Genomic DNA, 22,087 nt, shown 5'->3' with positions numbered 1-22,087 from the left:
GATCTGATACACAAGCCACAAAGAAAGCATCATGTGGTGAGACCACACCCCTTTGCCACCTGAGGCCCCCTCTCCTCATGGAAGCTGTTTCAGAGACAACAGATACAGCACGTAGCCACTCTGGTCTGGTTCTAGGATGTCCACACGCATCACCACCCCCCACTCCGTTCCCCACCCCCACCCCGTTCCCCGTCCTCCACGTAGGGCCATGCAATATCGTCTAGCGTGCCGTGCACACTACCTCTAAGATTATGCTCATGGATGAAACGGCAGCTACCGGGATCTGCTTCAGAACGATACGGGGGGAAGGGGAGTATGAGAGGAGAGGGAAGATCCGAGGTGGCCAGGAATAGGAAATCACCATTTCCAGATGCTGAGTGGACAGAGGGCGCAGTGCGCCCTGAGGTGCGCCATGTGTGAACGGATCCGGTCCGGGAAGACCTAGGTACATGACAGCTTCTACAGCAGTTTGGCAGGGCAACCCTGTGTCTGTGAAGTCTGAGAGTGGCATTACAGAACGTGGAATCTGTCTGTCTTTGCTTTTTAATTCTCATTTTTCCAGGAACTAATTCGTTAAAACTAAGACAGATTGAACATTTTTAAAAAACAGTAAGGGAAAGGCCTCTCCTCACAGGGGAGTGAGAGTAGGCAACTACCTTCTATATAACTGTGTCTGCTTAAAAGTTCAAAAAAATTGCTGTTCATTTTCAGTCGCTCCTCAAATTTAATTTTAATTGTTAGGAAGTAAATATAAGTTGTATTATTTTACCAATGTAAGGATCATGTCAGACTTGAAGTGGCGTCTGCACTGGGCCTGGTCAGTCCCCATGTGAAGCTGAGCTGGGAGCCCTGTGTTCCCACCTTCCCTCTGTGCTTGGCTGAGGAACCTCCTCCACTCAATGCTCTAAATGCTTACACTTCCTTTTCAGCTTTCAGGAACTGCAAATCGTGGTGACTGAGATGTTTTGTTTTTAAACTCATTTAAGGTCAAAGTGCACAGAACACTGGAAGCCTACATGTTGATTAAGTTAACGTGACTCTGTTTTCCGTTAAAATTACAGCAACAACCAAAAAATGGTTGTGTTCACATACATGAACATTTACACGCAAATTCCAGTCCCTTTTCTGGTCTGTCACAAAGGCATCCCAGGGTTAGTTTTTACCTCAAAACAGGTAAAATGAACAAGGCTGTTACACATTTTTACTTCTCATGGGAGTTTTTGTGTGTGCATATTAAAACAAACAAGTGAATGAACGAACAAACAACAAAACAGCTTAAGACATGACATTTCTCTGTCAGCTTTGTCCTAGCAGCAAAAAGACCACTCTCTGACTTAAAAGCAAACAATCAATTGAAAGGGGATCCCTCTTTTGAGGGCAGAAAAGAAGATAAAATATGCTGGGGATGTGGGTGGCTCTAGGCCACTCATTTGTCCAGGGACCAGCAGCAACGCAGTGTGCCCCTGCTGTGTCCTGAGAAGGAAGACGTGGTTACTGTTTTAGGCTTACTATGAAACAACCACTTGAGGGCAAGGCTGCGGGGAGCCCTTGCAGGGCACCGCCTGTAAGGGTATGAGCGCCAGGTTCCCTGTAATTAAGAAGCAGCTTGCTCGGTGAAGACAGGGCTGCCACCCCATCTGCCAAGCCCGCGGGAGCTGGCACCATGCCTCCGTGCCTGCTGCCCTGCTACCCACCTGATCCTTGCAGACCTCCTTTGATGGAGCGTTTATGCCAAGCTTTTCCAGAGGATAGACAATCTGTCGTCGTGGTCGCACGGGAACCAAGTAATGAAGGGCAGATGTCAGGGAGTGGGCATAAGAGCACTGGAGCTGAAAGACAGCGGTCTCTATCTTAGGGGAGAGCATGTCAGAGGCGCAGCACAGATGTCTGCATGCTGCTCGACAAATACAAAACTCTTAACTCGGCCAAGTCAGATAGGGGAGGGGAAAAAAACAGCAAATAAACAAACATGCTCTTCAAGCAGAGGAATGAATTGTAGATAATGCCTGACACTAATGAAGATAATTATGAGAGTAATTACATTACTATCTCTGTGGGAATGACAGGTAAACAAGTGGTTTGGTTTATGGGACTTTTCAGTACAAGCATTTCTCCCAGGAGAATATTCTTCTCCATAGTGATCACGAATCAGCTTGATTTGACCCCATTAAGCTGTGTTATCTGAGTCCTGTTAACCTTTGTGTGTTTGGCACAAGCCGCTTTCACGCACGGAGATAAAAATGGCATCCAGGGGACCTATCCCAGATGTGGAAGCACTCAGGCACCTTCACTTGGGGTTTTTGTTTTGTTTTGATTAAGGTCTTATGAAAAAATAAAACTGGAAGGTGAGGACAGGAGAAGAGAACCAAATGATTCTGATTTGTATCATGACTACATTGCGAATTGGATTTATGCTTGTTGAGATAGATAGTAAATCACTTTTACAATAACACTTTAAATATTAATTTTATCTAGTTTTTAAAACCTGAAAGGGAAAAGTGACTCTGACATTTATGAAATCTTGGAAATTAAAACAAAAACAAAAACAAAAACAAAAACTCAGGGCCAAGAAATCATTTCAGCCTCAGGTGTAAAACTGTGAAAAGCCAAAGTGGCAGTGATGTATCTATTTACTGAATTAAAATCAGTGAGCAAAAAAGTAAAGTCAAATGTCAGCTGCATTTTAATAAATATAATAGTTTGTCTATGACTAATGTGTTGTTGTTGTTGTTTTTTTTTTTTTTAAATTTTTTTTTTAATGTGTTGTTTTTAAAATAGCCATGGACTACAAGCTTCCACAAAAGCTTTCCAGAATCCTTCACCACTGCACCTCACACCCTACCTTCACACATTACTGAAAAGCGGCCCCGGGAACCCTGCCACAGCTGTTTGCACTGTTGGTCAATGTCTTCGTCAGTGGTACTCAACCTTCCTAATGCTGTGACCCTCTAATACATTTTCCCATGACCCCCCACCATGAAAGTTGCTGCTTCATAACTGTAATCTTGCTACTATTATGAATGGGAATGCAACTATGAGGCATGCAGGGTTTCTGATATGCAACCCCGAGGGGGTTGAGACCCACAGGCTAACAACTACAGGGCTATATATCCTGGTGCAAGTCCTCGCACAGAGCAGAGAGCGCCACGGCCACAGTGAGATACAGGCAGCTCAGCTTCACTGCTAGAGGGCCTGAAAATTGTCACTCAGATGACTTGGGACAGCTTCTTACTCTTGTCTTTCCACGAATATGAGTAAATAAACTGGAAGTGTGACTAGCGAAATCTGTTTCTAAATGTGTTTCGATGCCTTACAAGCAGCACGTCCCTGCCTCTGCACTGGTAGGCAGACACTGGTGCAGTGAAATGCCCGAGATGTCTTTACTACAGATGCAAATCAACTTTGCTTGATTCCAGCACATCTAGGCAGCATGGTGGACAGAAACTAAGAATTGAATATTACACCTGGAAGGTCGCACAGTTGCTACTCAGTCAAGTGTGACGTGAAGGAGATTGTTTGGGTCCAGAGTTTCCCTGTACAGCTGTTATCTTCCATGTCATTGATCTTAGTGCTGTCCTGCTACATTTTACAGGGAAAACAAACACCAAACCATCTGAAACCTCCCTGAAGCAAGAGTCTCCATCTTATGAAAACGCCTTTCCACATAACTCTTCCTTCTTTCCCCCAGGCACTCCTCCTGCTGGCTTTTGTTTGAGACACAGGCACAGCTATTACAGAGTGTGTGTGCTAATGCAAGTGCAGATTGTCCGTGAGCTACCTATGGTTAGGAGAGCCTGAAAACTCCACTTAGCTCCTCGTGGACACCGAGAAAAAAAAAAAAAGCCAAACAAACAAAACCCAAAAAATGTGGATGGTGACAAGGGCTTTCGGCAGAACATGGGAAAGCTTGAGGTCATGACCAGAAACTAAAGGGACAACTTCTCAGCCTGGCGGTAGAAACCCATCAGCTTGAGAGGACACACCAAGGGAACCGTCAGTGACTGTGGATGAGTTTTCAGAAAACCACCCCTTGGGAATCTGGCATGAACAGACTTACTTGAGGAACAATCAGGACACAGCATGAGAGTAGGTGAGGTGTCTGCGTGTCTCTAACAGTGGCACCTAGGAACTGAGGCTACAGCTTGTGAAGGAAACATGGCCAAACGCACCCTCCAGAGCACGAAAGCAGCGTAAGAGGAGGCGGCGGTGGGATGAACTGGTATTTGGGGTGGTTGTGCACACATTAGGTCTCTGTTACTGTGTTCCTCTATGGAGGTGTTAAGTGGGGGTCACATAGGCGGCTGTGCACACATTAGGTCTCTGTTACCATATTCCTCTATGGAGGTGTTAGGTGGGATCACACAGGCGGCTGTGCACACATTAGGTCTGTTACTGTCTTCCTCTATGGAGGTGTTAGGTGGGATCACACAGGCGGCTGTGCACACATTAGGTCTCTGTTACTGTGTTCCTCTATAGAGGTGTTAAGTGGGGGTCACACAGGCGGCTGTGCACACATTAGGTCTCTGTTACTGTCTTCCTCTATGGAGGTGTTAGGTGGGATCACACAGGCGGCTGTGCACACATTAGGTCTCTGTTACTGTATGGAGGTGTTAGGTGGGATCACACAGGCGGCTGTGCACACATTAGGTCTCTGTTACTGTCTTCCTGTATGGAGGTGTTAGGTGGGGTTACGTAAGTATTCCCCATGGCAGCATGCCACCAGAACTGCACAGCTCCACCTTACATCCATTATTTTTACAGAAATAATTATAAATTCATTTCGAATGCAGTGGATAGCATGCCAATTTTATAGGATGGAATGAATTTATTTTACTAATTTCCATAGGGTTCTTTGTTTCAAAGAACATGATATGATCATTTTGGCTTTACACCATGAGAAGCAATGTGCTGTTTGTGTCTCTTACAGTGATTTTCCTACAGTTTTCTGTTGCCGTTTTGTTAATATAGAAAAACAAACAAATCTGTCTAATTACATTTTTTCTCATTGTTTCAGAAACTGGGCGCCTCTTGGATAGTCATCACAGTGAAGCACATGGCCTAATCAAATACGGCCAGAGGAGACTCAGATGCATTCTGAGAGGAACACACACAGCACACACAGAGCACCACCACACGTGCACACAGATGTGCACGCAGGGGAGCCCACACCAGCCTCGTACCTTGCCTTCCCGGGGATGCGAATAGACAGGGTAGTAGAGGCATGACTTGTAGCCTAAGCGGAGGATCTCCTTCAGGAAAAACTTGGTGTAGTGTCGGAAAATCGGGTTCAGGGCGAAATGGTTCAAGCGCCCGTGCTCTTCTTGCTGGTGGTGGCTGAAGTAGATGAAATCCTCGATGTTATAATGAGACCGTATGTACTCTACGTCCTGGAGAACAGGCGGGGAAGGACGCTGTGAGCAAATCACGGGCATGCGTGTTGAGATGCTGTTTTTAAAGGCCACCTAAGGTGGGGCTGGGGAATAGGTTACTTGGTAAAGTTTTTGTCTTGCAAGTGTAAGGACCTCAACTGCTCCCCGGGACCACACAAAAAAGCCTGGTGTGGTGGCATGCACCTTAATCCCAGTGCTGGGGAGGTGGAGGCAGGAGGATTCCTAGAGCTCACTGCAGAGCCTGCTCAGCTTACCTACTAGTGGACTGGCTAGCTTACTCAGAAAATGGGAGGCCAATGGGAGATCTTCTCTCAAAAACAAGGTGGACTGATCCTGAGAAATGACACCTGAGGCTGTCCTTAGCCTTCCACATGCTTGCAAGCGTGTATGTGCACGGGCACACACACACAATTTCATGCTTCAAGTGCAACACTGAGAAATATGTTTGTTTCTTCCATTATTATTCATCTTGTCTTTAATACTATTTTCAGTGCTGGAGGTTGAACTGAGAGTCTTGATCATGTTTGCAAGTGCTCTGCCCCTGAGCTACATCTGCAGCCCCTGGTTGTTGAGACAGGGTCTCCCTAGGTAGCTTAGGTTAACCCTGAACTCCTGGGTGCTGGGGTTACAGGTTCTCACACACCACCACACTTGGCTTACGGATTCTTTTTAAGATTTATTTATTTATAATGCATATAGTGCTCTGCCTGCATGTACACCTGCACAACAGAAGAGGACACTATATCTCATTGTAGATTGGTTGCTGGGAATTGAACTCAGGACCTTTGGAAGAGCAGCCACTGCTCTTAACCCCTGAGCCATTTCTCCAGCCCCTACAGATTCTTTTAAAGCAGAACGTGCATGCTCATTCTGGCCATCTGTCTGTGGAAGATAGCTGTGGTGATTGGAAAGAAAAATTACTCCCCTAGGCCTGCCTATAGGGAGTGGCACTATTTTGAGGTCTCACTTCCTGCTGCCTGCCAGTCTGGATGTAGCACTCTCAGCTCCTCTAGCGCCATGTGTACCTGCATGCTGCCGTGCTTCCTGCATGACAGTGATGGACTGACCCTCTGAACCGTAAGCCAGCTCCAATTGAGTGTATTCCTTTATAAGAGTTGACACAGCTACAGTGTCTCTTCACAGAAACAAAACCCTGACTAAGACAATGGCTTCATGGATTTGTTCTTTATGCCTTTGGCTGCTGTCACCATGGCGAGCCTCGGGTGCCTGGTCAGGTGTGGCACAGCACAGCAGTCATGCCACATTTCTGGGCACAGGAGCACCTGCAAGCCAGCACAAGTGACTGAGCACAAGTTATTCGAGTCAGTAGACAGACTTGCTGGTGTTACTGGTCACCTGCTAGTGTGGAAATGACTCCTATTAGCATGTGACTGGGCTGTGAGGAGAGAGGCCAGGCAGAGCATCCCCTGCCCTGTTCCTGTGAAGGGTAACAGGTTTATGCAATGGGAGTTAATTGTTGTGTTTACTTGGAAAGGGAAATCCTGGGTCCACTGCTCCTGTCTTCAACAGCCTTTTGTCTCCTCACGCTGTAGTGGAATCAGGGCTCATGCATGCTAACTGTACGCTGCTGCAGCCTGGCCTCTTCACCTCTCTAGCTCACATTGTTAAGAGCAGAGAGAGGAAAAAAACAAAAACAAAAAACAAAACAAAAACAAAAAAAAAAGTGCAGGTGACTGTCTCTGATAACAGGACAATTAATTTTTGACAAATATGGCCTCCAAGACTTTACTGTAAACCCACTGAATGCAAATTCAAACAGAATAAATAACAGTCACATTGAAGGAAAAGTTAACTCAAACGTAGATGGAAAAACACAGTTTAAAGAGCAGAGATTGAAGAATATAAAAAACAAAACAAAACAAAATGAAAAAACTTGACCTAATCTGTGACCAGTAAGGCTGGAAGCAGCAAGCCTGTGACAGCTATCAGTCTGTAACCAACCATCCCCTCCTACCCACTGGAGACCAGCTTCTGTTCCCAAGCATAGCAGAAATGGGTTTGCAATCACCCAGCAAGTGGTGCTACCCCAGGGCAATCCAGGCAGCCTTTCAATCATCACGACCCTGTAATGGCTTTTATGCCACAAGACTTTAATTACCAAGGCAACATTGCTCATTATCAAATAAAAAGAGTGATATAGGCAAGACTGAGAAGTCATTGAAAAGTGAAAAGCAGAGAGCTAATAGAGGTCGTTAACTTCAAAACAGCAGATGGGCCACATGCATCTAATTTTACTCTCATCCCAACTCCCTTAAAATAACAAGAATGACAACATTTTCTAAAGAATCAAGGGATGGGAGTGAGGCAACGGTGAAGGTAGTGCTGCCTTGAAAGGAGACTATGGCTTGGTTAACCCTGCCCCACCTTGGTGCACACTGGGGTCCCAGCCTGCTGCTGCTACTACACTCAAGTGTAGAAGAAGAAGTCGAAGACTGGCTGCACAGCTCCCAGCTGGACGCATGGCTATCCCTGCCAGCCGTGGCAGAAAACAGAGAACCACACCCATGCTGGACACTCACACTGGAAATTTAGTCTTTCACTCATGACACAAACAGACTTGTGAGGAAAGACACTCTATGACAACTAAACTCATGAAACATAAGACTTTCTACAGTGAGGAAGGGATAATAAGGAGGATAGGGCAACAATTTATTTTATTTTAAATCAGGACTGTATTTTATTTGGGTAACACAAGAGACTTCTGGGGGTTGCTTAATCTGTTTCTGTTTTGTTTTGTTTTTGTATAGGCATCATATATGTGAGTATCCTGCCCACATAACCCTCAGTCTGTGGAGTTAAGAAGTAGACCTAGATATACCCACATGTATGTTTCAATAAAAACAGGTCAAAATAAATAAACAAGAAAGATCCTGGCATATTCCATGGTACAAGCAACATACTAAGTAAAATGCCAGGCACAGACCCCTGAGATCCATCTTCAGTGTAGCACAGAAACAGCAGTTAGCAGCTGGGCACCGCCCACTGTGCACAAGAAGCCCTGTGTCCAAATCTCCAGCATCCATGTAAAAGCCAGGCACAGTGGCATAGGATGTAGTAACTCCAGCGTTGAGGGGCAGAGATAGGCAGGTCCGAGAGCTTACTTGTCCCAGGGTAACATTTTAAAAAATCAATATAATGCCCTCACAGGTTCCCAAGAGAAACTTTGTTTACAACATTTTGTTGTTGTTTTTTAAGACAAGGTTCCTCTGGGTAGCCTTAGCTGTCCTGGACTTGCTTTGTAGACCAAGCTGGCCTCGAACTCACAGAGATCCTCCTGCCTCTGCCTCCCTGAGTGCTGGGATCACAGGTGTGTGCCGCTGTGCCTGTCTTGTAATATAATTTGTTATCAAGAAGAAACTGGAAGTAAATAAGTTATTACAGGGACTCTGATGCAGAGCTTCCAATGGGAGACACGACTAATATTAACATCATGGTCAGAGATTCAGAACACTATTGTCAAGGTATATTTCCTAGTGATGAGTGAGAGTACCCCTCCCAGCCTGCCTGCCTGTTACTCCTCTTACCAAGAGACACTGACTGATCAATTCAAAGGATCCCAAACCCGCCTAAAGCAGAACTTCATGAGAGAATGAAGAAAACAAAGAGCAAGAAACGGTTAATAGAATGCTTCCCCCAGAGGCATAAAGTAAGTGTTCTTGACAGAACCTCAGGATTTCTACAGTAAGCAAGCAAACAAGCAAATGAAAAGCAACTCTCCAAAACCAAGACAAAACAACTCTCTAAAAACAAAACAAATTGACAAAAAAACCCAAGAAGATCAAACCAATCCACTCCTATTTGCAAAGGACTAAGGCTGGGGTTGTCCCCTGGTGAGATTTCACCAGTGACACTGAAGACAATGGCAGTCCAAACAAGTATTCTGAGAGTTAACACTTGGAGAATTTCACAAACTATCAAATGCGCACCTACTATGAGGACAGGATGGGTAGACTGAGATAGGCCATTATTCACAAAACTCACACGAACTGAATCAAAAAGAGAAACAAATGCAAGGAAGAATAAAGGATTAAATCCTTACAAACAACCCAGTGAACTCCAAAAACCCATCGTTGAATGCCTATCCATCAAAGAAACCATCAATAATCGAAAAGCAAAAGACTTTCTTAATTTGGTATCTCCTTAAATCCTATAAATAGTATGTTAAATAAAGAAAATACAGAATTATCGCATTAAAATAAAGACAACTAAAAAGTGGCCGTTATCAGCACTATTACTTAGCATTGCTCTGTCCATGCAATACAACTGAAAAAAAAGAAAGCAAGCAGGCTTAAACCCAGTTCAAGCTCATGCTTGGCCACACAGTGTGAGGCCACCTGAGGCTTCAAGAGAGTAGGAGAGTGAGGAACCAGGATGGCCACCATAACGATTTTCTACATAGTCTCCCTGTCTCTGTATCTCTGTCTCTCTCTGTGTCGTTGTGTCTCCCTGTCTCTGTCTCTGTCTCTCTGTCTCTCTCTGTCTATCTGTCTGTCTGTCTGTCTGTCTCTCTCTCTCTCTCTCTCTCTCTCTCTCTCTCTCTCTCTGTCTCTGTCTCTCTCTCCTCTCTCTCTCTCTCTCTCTCTGATAGGCATAGTACACACCTCTGTCCTTTAAATCCGATCACGGCTTCTCATTGCTGTCAGCAATGGAATGACCTGAAAGTGATGCTGTGCTTTGGGGGTGGGGTGGAGTGATCAATTTTTAAACTCTCAGAGTAAAAAATATACTTTAGAAGGGTAATTGGATACAACATCAAGATGGAAAAAAATCCATGGTCTTCCTATATTCTAAAATAAACATGTAGAAGGTACAATAAGAGGTGTCTATGTACAGTACTAAAACTTTTAAAAATACATAGGAAAAATCATAAATACAGTGTGCTGGGGAAGGGTCTCAGTGAGACAGATGGCATGCTCACATGAGGGTAGTGCACATCGGCTCAACAAAGGGAATATTTACAGAGGTGCGGAGGTGCGAGGAAATCCACTGGACAGTGAGACAACAACTGCAAGCCATCAGGGCCTCAGAGGGTGGAGTAGGGGGAGACTGGTCACAGAGATCCACCAAGAGAGCATGCTGGAGAAATGCCACCTTAAAAAGGCCACTGGGTTTGGTGTGAGGGCAATCATAATGTCCTCTATCCTCCTGTCAAACCAAACAGAAGGGCAAAGGGCAAAGGCATGCATTCCTGTCAGCTCAATCCAGCTCACAGGAACAGAGTAAGGCAGAAAAGGTAGTTGGTAGGCCTGCAGGGCAGCTAAGTGTCTGACTGTATTAGTTCCATTTCATTACTACTAAAACATGTATATACATGTATATATACACATATAAAGAGGTTTATGTATATATTAACACCATATATTATATATTTATAAATATAATAAATATTAAATAGCATATATACTTATATAAAACATTTGTCTATATTATGTTTATGTATTTCTATAAATATAAAATATATTTATTATATTAAAATTTATATTTACATTAATATTTATAATAAAATTTACATAAAATTATATATATATATACAGAGAGGGGGGGGAGGTTTACCTAGTTCAGTGTTTTGTAGGCTGGAAGTACACCATGTTGGTTTGGGTTCTGATAAAGGCCTCCAGGCAGAGTGCACGATGGCATGAACACATATGAGGGACAGAAAGAAAGAGTAAGAGAGTCACATGATAAGATGGAAGAGGAGAGAAGGGGCCATCTCACTCTTTCTATAATAACTCACTTTTATGTAACTAACTGGGATTCCCAAGAAGTACTTAATCTCTTTTACAGGCTGGGTTCGTTAGGGTTTCTATTGCTGTGAAGAGACACCATGACCACTGTAATTTTTTTTTTACTATTTATTTATTTATTTATTTATTTATTTATTATGTATACAAAGTTCTGCCTGTATGTGTGCCTGCTGATCTCATTATCGATGGTTGTGAGTCATCGTGTGGTTGCTGGGAATTGAACTCAGGACCTTTAGAAGAGCAAGCGGTGCTCTTAACCTCTGAGCCATCTCTCCAGCCCGACCACCATAATTTTTATAAAGGAAAACACTCAATTGGGGATGGCTTACAGTTCAGAGGGTCAGTCCATCATTGTCATGCAGGAAGCATGGCAGCATGCAGGCAGACATAGTGCTGGAGGAGCTGAGAGTGCTACTTTCAGATTGGTAGGCAGCAGAAGGAGACCAAGACACACTGGCCAGACTTGAGCTTCTAAGACCTCACAGACCGCTTCTACAGTGACACGCTTCCTCCAACAAGGCCACGCCTCCTGGAAGGTCCATTCCCTGTGGCCAAGCACTCACACGGGAGTCTACGCTAGCCGTTCCCACTCAGACCACCAAGAACCAGCCAACATCCCCAAACTCTCTTAAAGCTCCCACCACTTAACACTGTCATATGAAGAAAAACTTCTGAGCGTGGATCTCCAGGCAACACACTTAAAATGTCTCCAAACTGTATCACTGACGCAAGAACATTTATGAAAAAAGTTGCCCAAGAACCTGCATTTAAACGACACAGAAAGCTGGACTGCTGGGAGAAAAACAAACTGCATCTACAAAATCCACACAGGCATAGATAATTAAAAGTATTAGAAAGTTTACCCAAAGGAAGACATGTCCAAAGAAATTAGAAAATTTAGGCAAACAAAAGCAGTTTGTGGCAATGGACCTGTAATCCTAGCTGGGAGCTGGAGGCAGGAGGATCGAGAGCTCCAGATGACACACAATTACATGGCAAGATACCAGACACAAAGCTAGCCTGGGCTACATGAGCTATCTCAAGAAAGGAAACAAAACCAAGGAAGACCAATGAAAGAAGCCCCTGTTGCTAGATGTCAGGCATGTGGTAGGGGTTGGAGAGATGGCTCAGTGGTTAAGAGCACTGGCTGCTCTTCCAGAAAACCTGGGTTCAACAGTCAGCACCCACATGGTGGTTCACAACTGCCTGTAACTCCAGTCCCGGAGATCTGACACCCTCTTCTGATCTCAGAGGGCACAAAGCATACACATATTACACAGACACACATGCAGGCAAAACACCTATACACATGAAAGAAAAAGATAATTTAAAAACTACATTGAAAACATGTGATAACGGATATCAATAAATAAACCCATTGCGTGCAGTAGAACTTAAAGCAGACAGAGGAATACAGAAAATTATTAACTGTAAAAGCAGTATTTTAAGTCAGTAGCGAAAGAATGGACTATTCACCAATAAATGATAACTGCATTGGCAAAAACATATAATGTTATATCCACTTGACAAAACACACACACACACACACACACACACACACACACACACACACACCTGAGTGACTAACTACAGTAGTAATCCTTTGGTGACAGCAATGGGACTGGTTATTATTATTATTTGATGGAGGGAGGTTATTAGAATTTTAAGAATGAGAATCTTTTCATGTTCTTTGTAGTCTGTAAAATGTGTGTGCTGTTTTGTTTTGTTTCTTTTCCATGACAGTGTATCAGGATGCAGTGCTGGCTGTCTTGGAGCTCACTATGTAGACCACGCTGGCCTCAAACTCAGAGTGCTGGGATTAAAGGCATGTGCCACTACACCCAGAAAAATCAAAACATTTTTAACTTAAAATAAGAGAGACTTGAAAGAGTGCCAAGTGCGAGACAAGTTCATGACCATATATTTTAGGGAAAGGAGTCATTCATGTTAAGTAAAAGCAACAAAACTTCAAAGAGGCGCTGTGTTCTGGCTGACAAATGACATAAAAAGTCACAATCAAGTAAGGCCACTGCATCACTTACCATTTCTTTTCTGATCACTGCAATGCCAACTATTTGCTTTGCAACTTCAGCTACAAACACCTGCATCTCGGTTCCATCCTGCAAAGGCAAGAGTGAGTTTTACTAAGACCCTGGGAAGCATCACCGCCAAGGTCTCTGAAGTCAGTAGCTGGTGCTGTGAACTCGCCAGCCAGGGCTGCAGTAACCACGACAACCACTGCCACAATCTCCTGCCAGGAGCTACAGACCACTGCTCCACCCACTCTCTAAGTGAGGAGTATCGGTCCATCTATTTTGTTTACAAGATAACAAGGCCTGGGAAGCTAGCTAAGTCACAAGCTCATGAGGCATGAATCACGGACCAAACCAAAGTCCCTTTTACACAGAGCCTGCTTCTATCCCCAATACATCCCAATGTTTATGACTGCAGGACATCACTCAGTGACAACTCCAAAGAGATGTCTATTGGAAATTAAAACTGAGAAGGCATGAAATTACTTTTAAAATGTATTAATAACATGAAATTTTAAGCTAGCTGTTTCATTTAAAAAGCAATGTTTTTATTATATTTTTGTATAAAACTGATTTATTGGTATAGTTTTGTAAATAAAAGAAACCTTATATTTCCCAGACACAAATATTTAGAGTGGCCCTGTTTTCTGTTTTTGCAAATCTCTTTAATCTGGCTTAGTGGAAGGCAGCTGGATTCAATCTGCTGCAACATGTTGCCTTGGTCTACATATACGAGGAAAAGTGTGAGCTGTCTCACAGCATATAGCTAGAAAAGGGACAAGCATCTCAGCACTTCAGACAACTGCGGACATCCTTGGAAATGCCCAGTATGAGTTACAATGTGTCATCTGAAACCCCTACTTGGCGAATATTGCATCCATTACTGCACTAAATTCTCATGAGGATGTTTTTATAACATTGCACATTCTTTAACTATTGGCTTACCAAGCTATATACATTTCCCACAACACCACACTTTTTATTACCACAGTCTCATCAGAGGTGTCTCTTTAAGCACTAGGCAGCTGTCAGGCTCATAATGACAGATACTGGTTTTCTTAATTTCTATTTCCTTTCCTGGTGAGACTTTATCACAGGGAGTGGGTAACTCTTGTTTTATTGGGTTGACAGACTCATGTTATTAACTTTAACAAAATGCTGGCTAAATGCCAAGTCCAAAAAAGCAGTTTTTCTTTCTTCAAATGAAAAATATACTTTATAAAAATGGCACCCAGTTGAAGGGCATTTCTTTCATGCTTCAGGATGCACCAGATGCATGCCACTCACCGCGCCACACAGAATGCTAAAATCCAACCTCAAGTGTTGAGATTCAGCAGAGTTAAATATGCTGCTGCTTCACCAAGGCTGTTCTTTACACTGCTCCTTACTTCCTGTTTTGTGTGAGGTAACTGTAAGTGCACATGCAGTCATGAGAAACAATACAGAAATGTCTTTACATGTTGTTCAGAATGCCCTACTGAAAATGTTATGTGAGACCAGCAGGAAAATGATCAGACTCGTGTGTGTGTGTGTGTGTGTGTGTGTGTGTGTGAAATCCTATGTGATTATATCACTTTAGAGAGGTTTGTGTCTCAGTCTCCACCATGACATCAAAGAGTTCCAATGGCACAGAAAGAAATCTTCTTAGCCCCAGCTGTGGCCTCTAACAACAAATAACCCATTTTCCAATTGTAAAATTTCATCACTTTAAAATATTATAAGAATGCATAAGCATGAACATCCACATAAGCATTACATATGTGCGTGAATGCACATTTAAGTATGAATCTATAGTTATAATTACATGATCCTTGGGGACTAGCTTGTTGCTTCTCTCAGCATAGCAATGTGAAGATTCATATAAGCTGATACAATGGTTCATCCTTTTCATTGCTGAATAGTGCTCTGTCACACGATCTGCCCTGGTGCTCCATCACAGGATCCGCCCTGGTGCTCCATCACACGATCCGCCTTGGTGCTCCATCACAGGATCCGCCCTGGTGCTCCATCACAGGATCCGCCCTGGTGCTCCATCACAGGATCCGCCCTGGTGCTCCATCACACGATCCGCCCTGGTGCTCCATCACAGGATCCGCCCTGGTGCTCCATCACAGGATCCGCCCTGGTGCTCCATCACAGGATCCGCCCTGGTGCTCCATCACAGGATCCGCCCTGGTGCTCCATCACAGGATCCGCCCTGGTGCTCCATCACAGGATCCGCCCTGGTGCTCCATCACACGATCCGCCCTGGTGCTCCATCACACGATCCGCCCTGGTGCTCCATCACAGGATCCGCCCTGGTGCTCCATCACAGGATCCGCCCTGGTGCTCCATCACAGGATCCGCCCTGGTGCTCCATCACAGGATCCGCCCTGGTGCTCCATCACACGATCCGCCCTGGTGCTCCATCACAGGATCCGCCCTGGTGCTCCATCACACGATCCGCCCTGGTGCTCCATCACACGATCCGCCCTGGTGCTCCATCACAGGATCTGCCATAGCTTATTTACATACTCATCTGCTGAAAACGACCTGAGATGATTCCAGTTGCTATGAATACTTGTACGGTGTGCACATCATCATTTCTCTGGGGAAAATGTCCCAGAGCTCAAGTTACAAGACTAGGCTTTGTCTTAGCCATTCTGTTAGAGGCAGAGATACAAGACATCCTGTTGTGGCTCCCTCCCTCTCCCTCCCCTCCCCTCCCTTCCCATCCCTTCCCCCTCTCCGTCCCCCCTTCCCCCCTGCCTTCTCCCTCTCTCTCATTGGTGGCAATGAAGACCACCGTGGCCATCAGGATGCTTGCTATTGCTGAGGTTGCTGTTGCCTTGACTCCTACCGAGGCCCCAGCTGCATCACTTGCCATGGGTCGGTACCTTCAGTAGTAAGCATCGATGGTCAGTGCAAAGACATGTACTCTCTATTACAAGAAAAGGTCCACCTCGGTCTCATTCAAATGCTCTTAGACTTGTGTGACTCTTATTCGCATGATTGCTTTGGCTACCTTTATGCTTGTGCACCACAGACACGCCTGGTGCCTGTGGAGTCAGAGGAGGGTATTGGCTCTTCCGGAACTGAAGTTACATTTCCTTGTAGGCCACCATGTGGATGCTGAGAACTAAGCCCAGTCAACAAGTGCTCTAACTGCAGATCCATCTTTCCAGCCACCTCTCTAAAAGTTCCGTCTTAGAGAGCATTCCCTTCAAATTCATTAGACCATACTTGGTGAAGGAGAACTTGAGAGGCTATAAATGAATGAGTCAGAAAAAAAGAAAAAAGAAAAAAAGAAAAGAAAAAACCATAGCATAATGTATGTGGTGGAAAGAAATTCTAATTTCATGCCCTTATAATGTATATTTTTGTGGCATTGCCATGTTTAGGTGTTTCGTGTCTCTCTGGTGACCCTAATATTAACTTTAAAAGGTTTGTTTTATTTTATATTTTATATATTTATATTTTATATTTGAAAATCCAGTCTTTCCTATTTTTCCAAATGACCCCAGCAGTAGAATGCAGAAATAGTGATATATTCGTGTTATGAAATAATTTGTTTGTAAAACAGACAAATCTGACAAACATATTGCTGGGAAAAGGAACTTCACACAAGGAAAGCCGAATGATTTTTCTTACATAAAGCTTGGAAGCAGGTATAACTAGTTCCTGATTTTCTGAATAGAGGTATGAGGGGACCAGTGACCAGTGACCAGTGGGGACCTGTCTCTTTCCAGTAGCAGGTCCTACTTAAATAGTATATTTGAATTGTAAAATCTACTAAAATGTTTCTTGGTCATAGTTTGATAAAAACTGTTTCAAAATAAAGCATATTAGAGAAGTTACAGGCTATTTCTCCAACCTCTTGGCTAATTGCACATCTAGTGAGGTCAACTGGCAGTGACCTCAAGGCCTCAGTGTTAGCATGTAGCCTGATGTTTTCCACAGCTCACATATAGGTTGTTATATAGAAGACCAAACACTGACCACATAGGGTCATCCTTTTATCTAGTCCTTGAAACCTCAAGCCAGCATAACAAAAGGACCTGGCTGGGCTCATATCTGACATAATTAAAACGGAGCTCCCTTACCCTAAGCCCGGTGCTCACTGCTACTGGGGTGGGCATCTGACACCATGGATTCCTAAACTGTCCTTGCATGATGACAGATCTGCCAACTTCTCACCCTCCTCTCCTGATCCTCCAGGTGGTGCTCAAGGAAGCTCCGAGCCCAACCCTTCATGTGTCATAATGGTCCCTGGGGACCAGGAAGAGGAAAGCGCAGAGCGACCGGCAGTGCTTACGGGGTCTCTGCGAGCCTTGTTGTACTGGTCTGCTTCATCCAGGATCTTCCTACTGAGCATGAGGGTGTTGATAAGATTTTCAATACCAGGAGTATCCTCAGGGCTGGCTGGCCTTATGTTAATGGACCTGCGCAAGAACAGAAGTAGGTTCTTGGTTATAGCACTAAAATAATGTCACAATTACACAAGATAAAGTCTGGCAGTGTGTGTCTATGTAGCGTTATGGTGACTGATTGTAAAAGTATCTCACTTAATTCTAGAATACTAGAAAATACACAAAAAAGTACAAAGAATAAGATAAAAAATCACTGATATTATGAACCAACAATAACACAAAGTAAATACATTCTAAATACATATATTTTAGTGCATGTAAGTTACAATGTTCAGCAGACTTTACTTCATATTTCATAAAGGGAGGTTAAATCACTCTCCCAAATTTTTAAAAAATTTAAAAATCTAAAATACGATGATATCATTTCCCACTTTCCCTTTCCTCCCTGCACCCACTCTGTGAACCTCCACACAGACAGACTGACATGCTTCCTCTCAAATCCATGACCTCTTTTATTTGTTATTATTGAATATGTGTACACGTGCGGAGACATATAAATATAGCATGCCAAGGGATGGCATAGGCATCCCACAGAAAGGGGCAGTTGCAGGTCAAGCCAGAGTTCCATATTCCCACTGTGTGTCCCATGTGTCACGTAGCTGACCTGATGCCATGGTCTCTCCACTCATCAAGGTTTTGTTACTAAATAGAATAATAAATGATTCTAACCTATTAACTCCTATGGCTAAAATCTGTGCTTGAAGGAAAAAATTGTCACACATGGTTACATATTATAAACAAATGGCCTGTTTGCAAAGACGTATATGTATAAAATTAACTGAACACTAATATCACCTCGGTTATAATTTTAGGTACTCTTTAAGACAAAGACGAGAACTTGGCTCTGATATGGATAGCTTGCAGCAAAGTCTAGTTCTGATATGTAAATGTTAGAAACAAGACAAAATGTATTAGAAAAATAGAAAAAGTGGAGGGAAAGTCCTACAAAATGGTCACAGCACCTTAGACAAAACACTCCCAAAGGAGAAAACAATCTAAATGTGGCACGTGCACACAATGGAATGTCACTCAGCCACAAAAGGGAATGAAGTGACAAAGTATGTTACATGTGAGAAGAGGCATGTGTGAAACACTGTGCGCTGTGCAGTTATGCGTCTGTGAGATGCCCACAGTAGGCAGGTTTACAGAGACAGAGAGGAGCTTGGCTGGCTGTGGGGACAAGTAACCAGAGGTAACAATTCCGTGGGTGTGAGGAGGCTTAGAGGTGACAAGAAATGTTTTTGATGAGTGTACATCTTTATATACCTACTAAGAACCACTGAACTATACAAGTAAGTGGGCATATTAAAGATTATGTTATATTACATCTCAATATGCCATTATTATGTGTACTATATAGCCCACGTGCACACATGCACACACTGTCAGAGAATGCTGAAAAGGAGAGGAAGGGGACAGCAACGGCAAGTGATAGACAAGCCAACCCGATGCAGTTAAACAGCAGATAAACTAGAGCATAAGGGTGAAGTCACTATGAGGAAAAGAAAAAGAAAGAAAGAAAGTAAGAGGTTTTGTTTAATAAAGTAAAATTTGAGCAGAGAGAGCCTTGGCAAGTCACCTGGTATCGACGACTCCAGTTTTAGGTTCTTGAGGCGAGGCTTTATAGAAGGTGACGTGGAATGCTGTTCAAAATTTAGACAAGCTTAATCTGAAGATTAATGCTGCTGCTCCAACATGTCCCACCTGGATGGGTGGCAGCTCCACACTGCAGCGGTTCAGGCCCAAGCCACCAGTTTCATGTTGGTGTTCTTACATGGCCCTTCCATCTCAGCTACACATCCGATGGGCTATCCCTTCAGAATACACCTGAATCCACTGCTTCCTGCCATCCCTGCGGCTCACCCCAGCTGCCACCACTCCACACCTGGGATGTCACAACAGCAGCCATGTGTTTACCTTTGCTCCCGAAATCCATCCTCAGCTGAGCTGCTGGAGCGATGCCTATCAAGTCCCGAGCCATTCCAGTAGTAAGAGTCCATGGCCTCTTATGCCCAAGGCCCTTCTCGGAAAACTGTGTGTAAGTGTATAAACCACAACGTAGAGAATTCCAGCAGTGCGCTTAAATAGATGTGATTCAGCAGTGATCTATTGGTGACCCTAACTCTGTGCACTGATGTGCATAAGTAATGCGTGACAATTGTGGGCACCCAAAATCTGCAGCACTGCAGGAAAGCAAGGAGGAAGCAGCAGGGGCTGAGGATGCTACCGTGGCTTGCTGTCTCTGTTCACAGCAGAAGGAGATGATTTTCACAGCTTTGTGAAAATCAGGATGTGATTTTTCACCTAAACTACCTACAGACCCTGGGTCAGAACTTGTGTTGTCTCTCCCACTGCGCTCAGTGACAAGCAAAGCCACAGAGTTGATTCAGTGACTCCATGGGCCCAGTCTCCGCCGCTGTACTTTTTCCTTACAATCTCTGGATTTTTCATCTCTAACCTATCTCCAACTTCAGGCTCCTTTCTTTCCCTGTGTCACCTTTCAGACCCCATGTTGGTCCCCAAACTAACAGCGTGCATCTTCATCACCGCCCTGGTGGTCCATCACAGGGTCCACCAGGTGGAAGAGGGAGAAGGGTACACAGCACCACTCAGTACACATCTGTACTCAGAAGGCTGAGAGGTACCGAGAGTTCCAGGCCAGCACTGGCTAATAATGAGACCCTATCTCAAAACAAACAACACGCAGAGATGGATTTAGTACACAGCAGACTCTACACTGCTTCTGTTTCTGCTTCTGCTTCTGGTCCTAGCAGCAGCAGGTGGTGTGGTTTTTGGGAGGGAGCTTTAACTGGAATGAGATGAGAGGACCTAAGGCCAGAGTAAGGAAACATAAATGGGACCTGGGTACACATCCTAATTGCTTCTGTATAAAAACTGACAGGAGCATGTAGAAACTTGAAAAGCAAATAAACTCTAAATTAAAATGTATTTGCTTAAAAATGAATTATTAAATTGACATTACTAAGAATGTTTCATTCATTCAACCAGTCATAGTGGTTCTGAAACATCTGGAGTGTCCCCAGGTGACCAGGTGCTAGGAACCCACTGGGGAACAAGTTAGCCCATGATTTCTGCTCCCATCGGACTGACTCTGCATTGATTCCACAAGCACAATCTAAGAAATAAACCAAAAGTCCCTTAAGACTTTACAGTGCGGAGGCCACAAATTACAGGGGTCTTTATGTTTTAGCTTTGGGACGTGCCCAGGAAAACCAGGTTACTTCAAAACAACTCTTACAAATGCTTAGGGGGAAAGGGAGTCAAGGTGGGGAGCATGCGTAGCATTTTATATCACTATGTGCAGTCATTATATATGCATGTGAATATATACATATGCATGATGCACCATATACATTCTCCAAAAGGAGATAGCATGTGTTGCCCAGTTACCTTTACTTCTTGCCATATGATTAGATAAACCATGAAGAATAAGATTATTCATTGTATGTAAAAATGATACTAAGACCTTGTATAAAACAAACTCTGGTTCTATTGATGCATATTAGAAAACTCAAGCTCTGCTCTGATTATCTACACATCGCCTTCAGGCATGACAGGGCTACAGGTGACAGTGGTCACTGAAGGTACCTAGATGCCCTTTTACTTCCTCTCTGCAGGCTCTAAGGAGCTTCCAACCTTTTCTTTCTTGTTACAACCACTTAATATTCTCCCTGCCCTGCTGTGTGTATGTCAGAAGAACACCCCAGTTGTTCTGTTCTGTTTCTGCCCATGCACGACCTTTCCAGATGCGACTGTACACTCAGTGACCATAACAACCCAGCTGTTCTTTTCCTATGGGCTCAAGGACAATTCTTTTTTTTTTTTAAGATTTATTTATTTATTATTATGTATACAGTGCTCTGCCTGCATGTACATCTGCAGGCAGAGAAGGACATCAGATCACATTCTAGATGGTTGTGAGCCACCATGTGGTTGCTGGGAATTGAACTCATGATCTCTGAAAGAGCAGACAGTGCGCTTAACCGCTGAGCCATCTCTCCAGGCCCCTCAAGGACAATTCTTAAGGCACCCTAAATCAAAGTGGGAGATTAGCTGTCCCTTTCCTTATCTATGCACATGGCTCTCTGTGTCACCAATAAGAGCAAGTTCTCTTGAGAAATCCTGCTTCCCAGCCCTTCCCACCTTTTCTCCCTGGTACACTTGAATGCCCAAACTTGTGAGCTCTCAGGGCCCATGAAGAGAGCCCTTGCCCACTGGCTCCTCCTTGGATCTTACAAGCTTTTCAATCTTGGCAACCTGCTTATAACCAATTTATTCATCTCCCTGAAAAGAAAACTGAGCCTGGCCTTAAAGGTCAAAATTTGAGGTATCCTCTCTGACCGTACACATAATAAAACAGGAAATGATGTATGAAAAGTAACAGGAAAAGTTTACCACTCACCTATCTCAAGCCCAAGCTGAATGAATACAATTCTGATGCCAAGGGACACAAGAGATGTAAAGAGGAG

General features: G+C 43.9%; 1 protein-coding gene across 1 annotated transcript in view; it reads right to left on the bottom strand.

The window, feature by feature from the left end:
* The window catches only part of Cfap61 (cilia and flagella associated protein 61), a 272,515-nt gene that overhangs the window by 155,575 nt on the left and 94,853 nt on the right, over positions 1–22,087 (bottom strand). The window contains exons 13-16 of the mRNA XM_051144932.1: positions 17,483–17,609; positions 13,198–13,275; positions 5,181–5,387; positions 1,695–1,829 (exon numbers count right to left, since the gene is read on the bottom strand). Coding sequence (XP_051000889.1) covers positions 1,695–1,829; positions 5,181–5,387; positions 13,198–13,275; positions 17,483–17,609 — 547 coding nt within the window. The remainder of the gene's footprint in view (positions 1–1,694; positions 1,830–5,180; positions 5,388–13,197; positions 13,276–17,482; positions 17,610–22,087) is intronic.

Source organism: Acomys russatus, chromosome 4 (assembly GCF_903995435.1).
Source record: "Acomys russatus chromosome 4, mAcoRus1.1, whole genome shotgun sequence".
NCBI lineage: Eukaryota > Metazoa > Chordata > Mammalia > Rodentia > Muridae > Acomys > Acomys russatus.
Note: the sequence above shows the minus strand (reverse complement) of the source record. Positions and strands in the feature narration are given on the sequence as shown.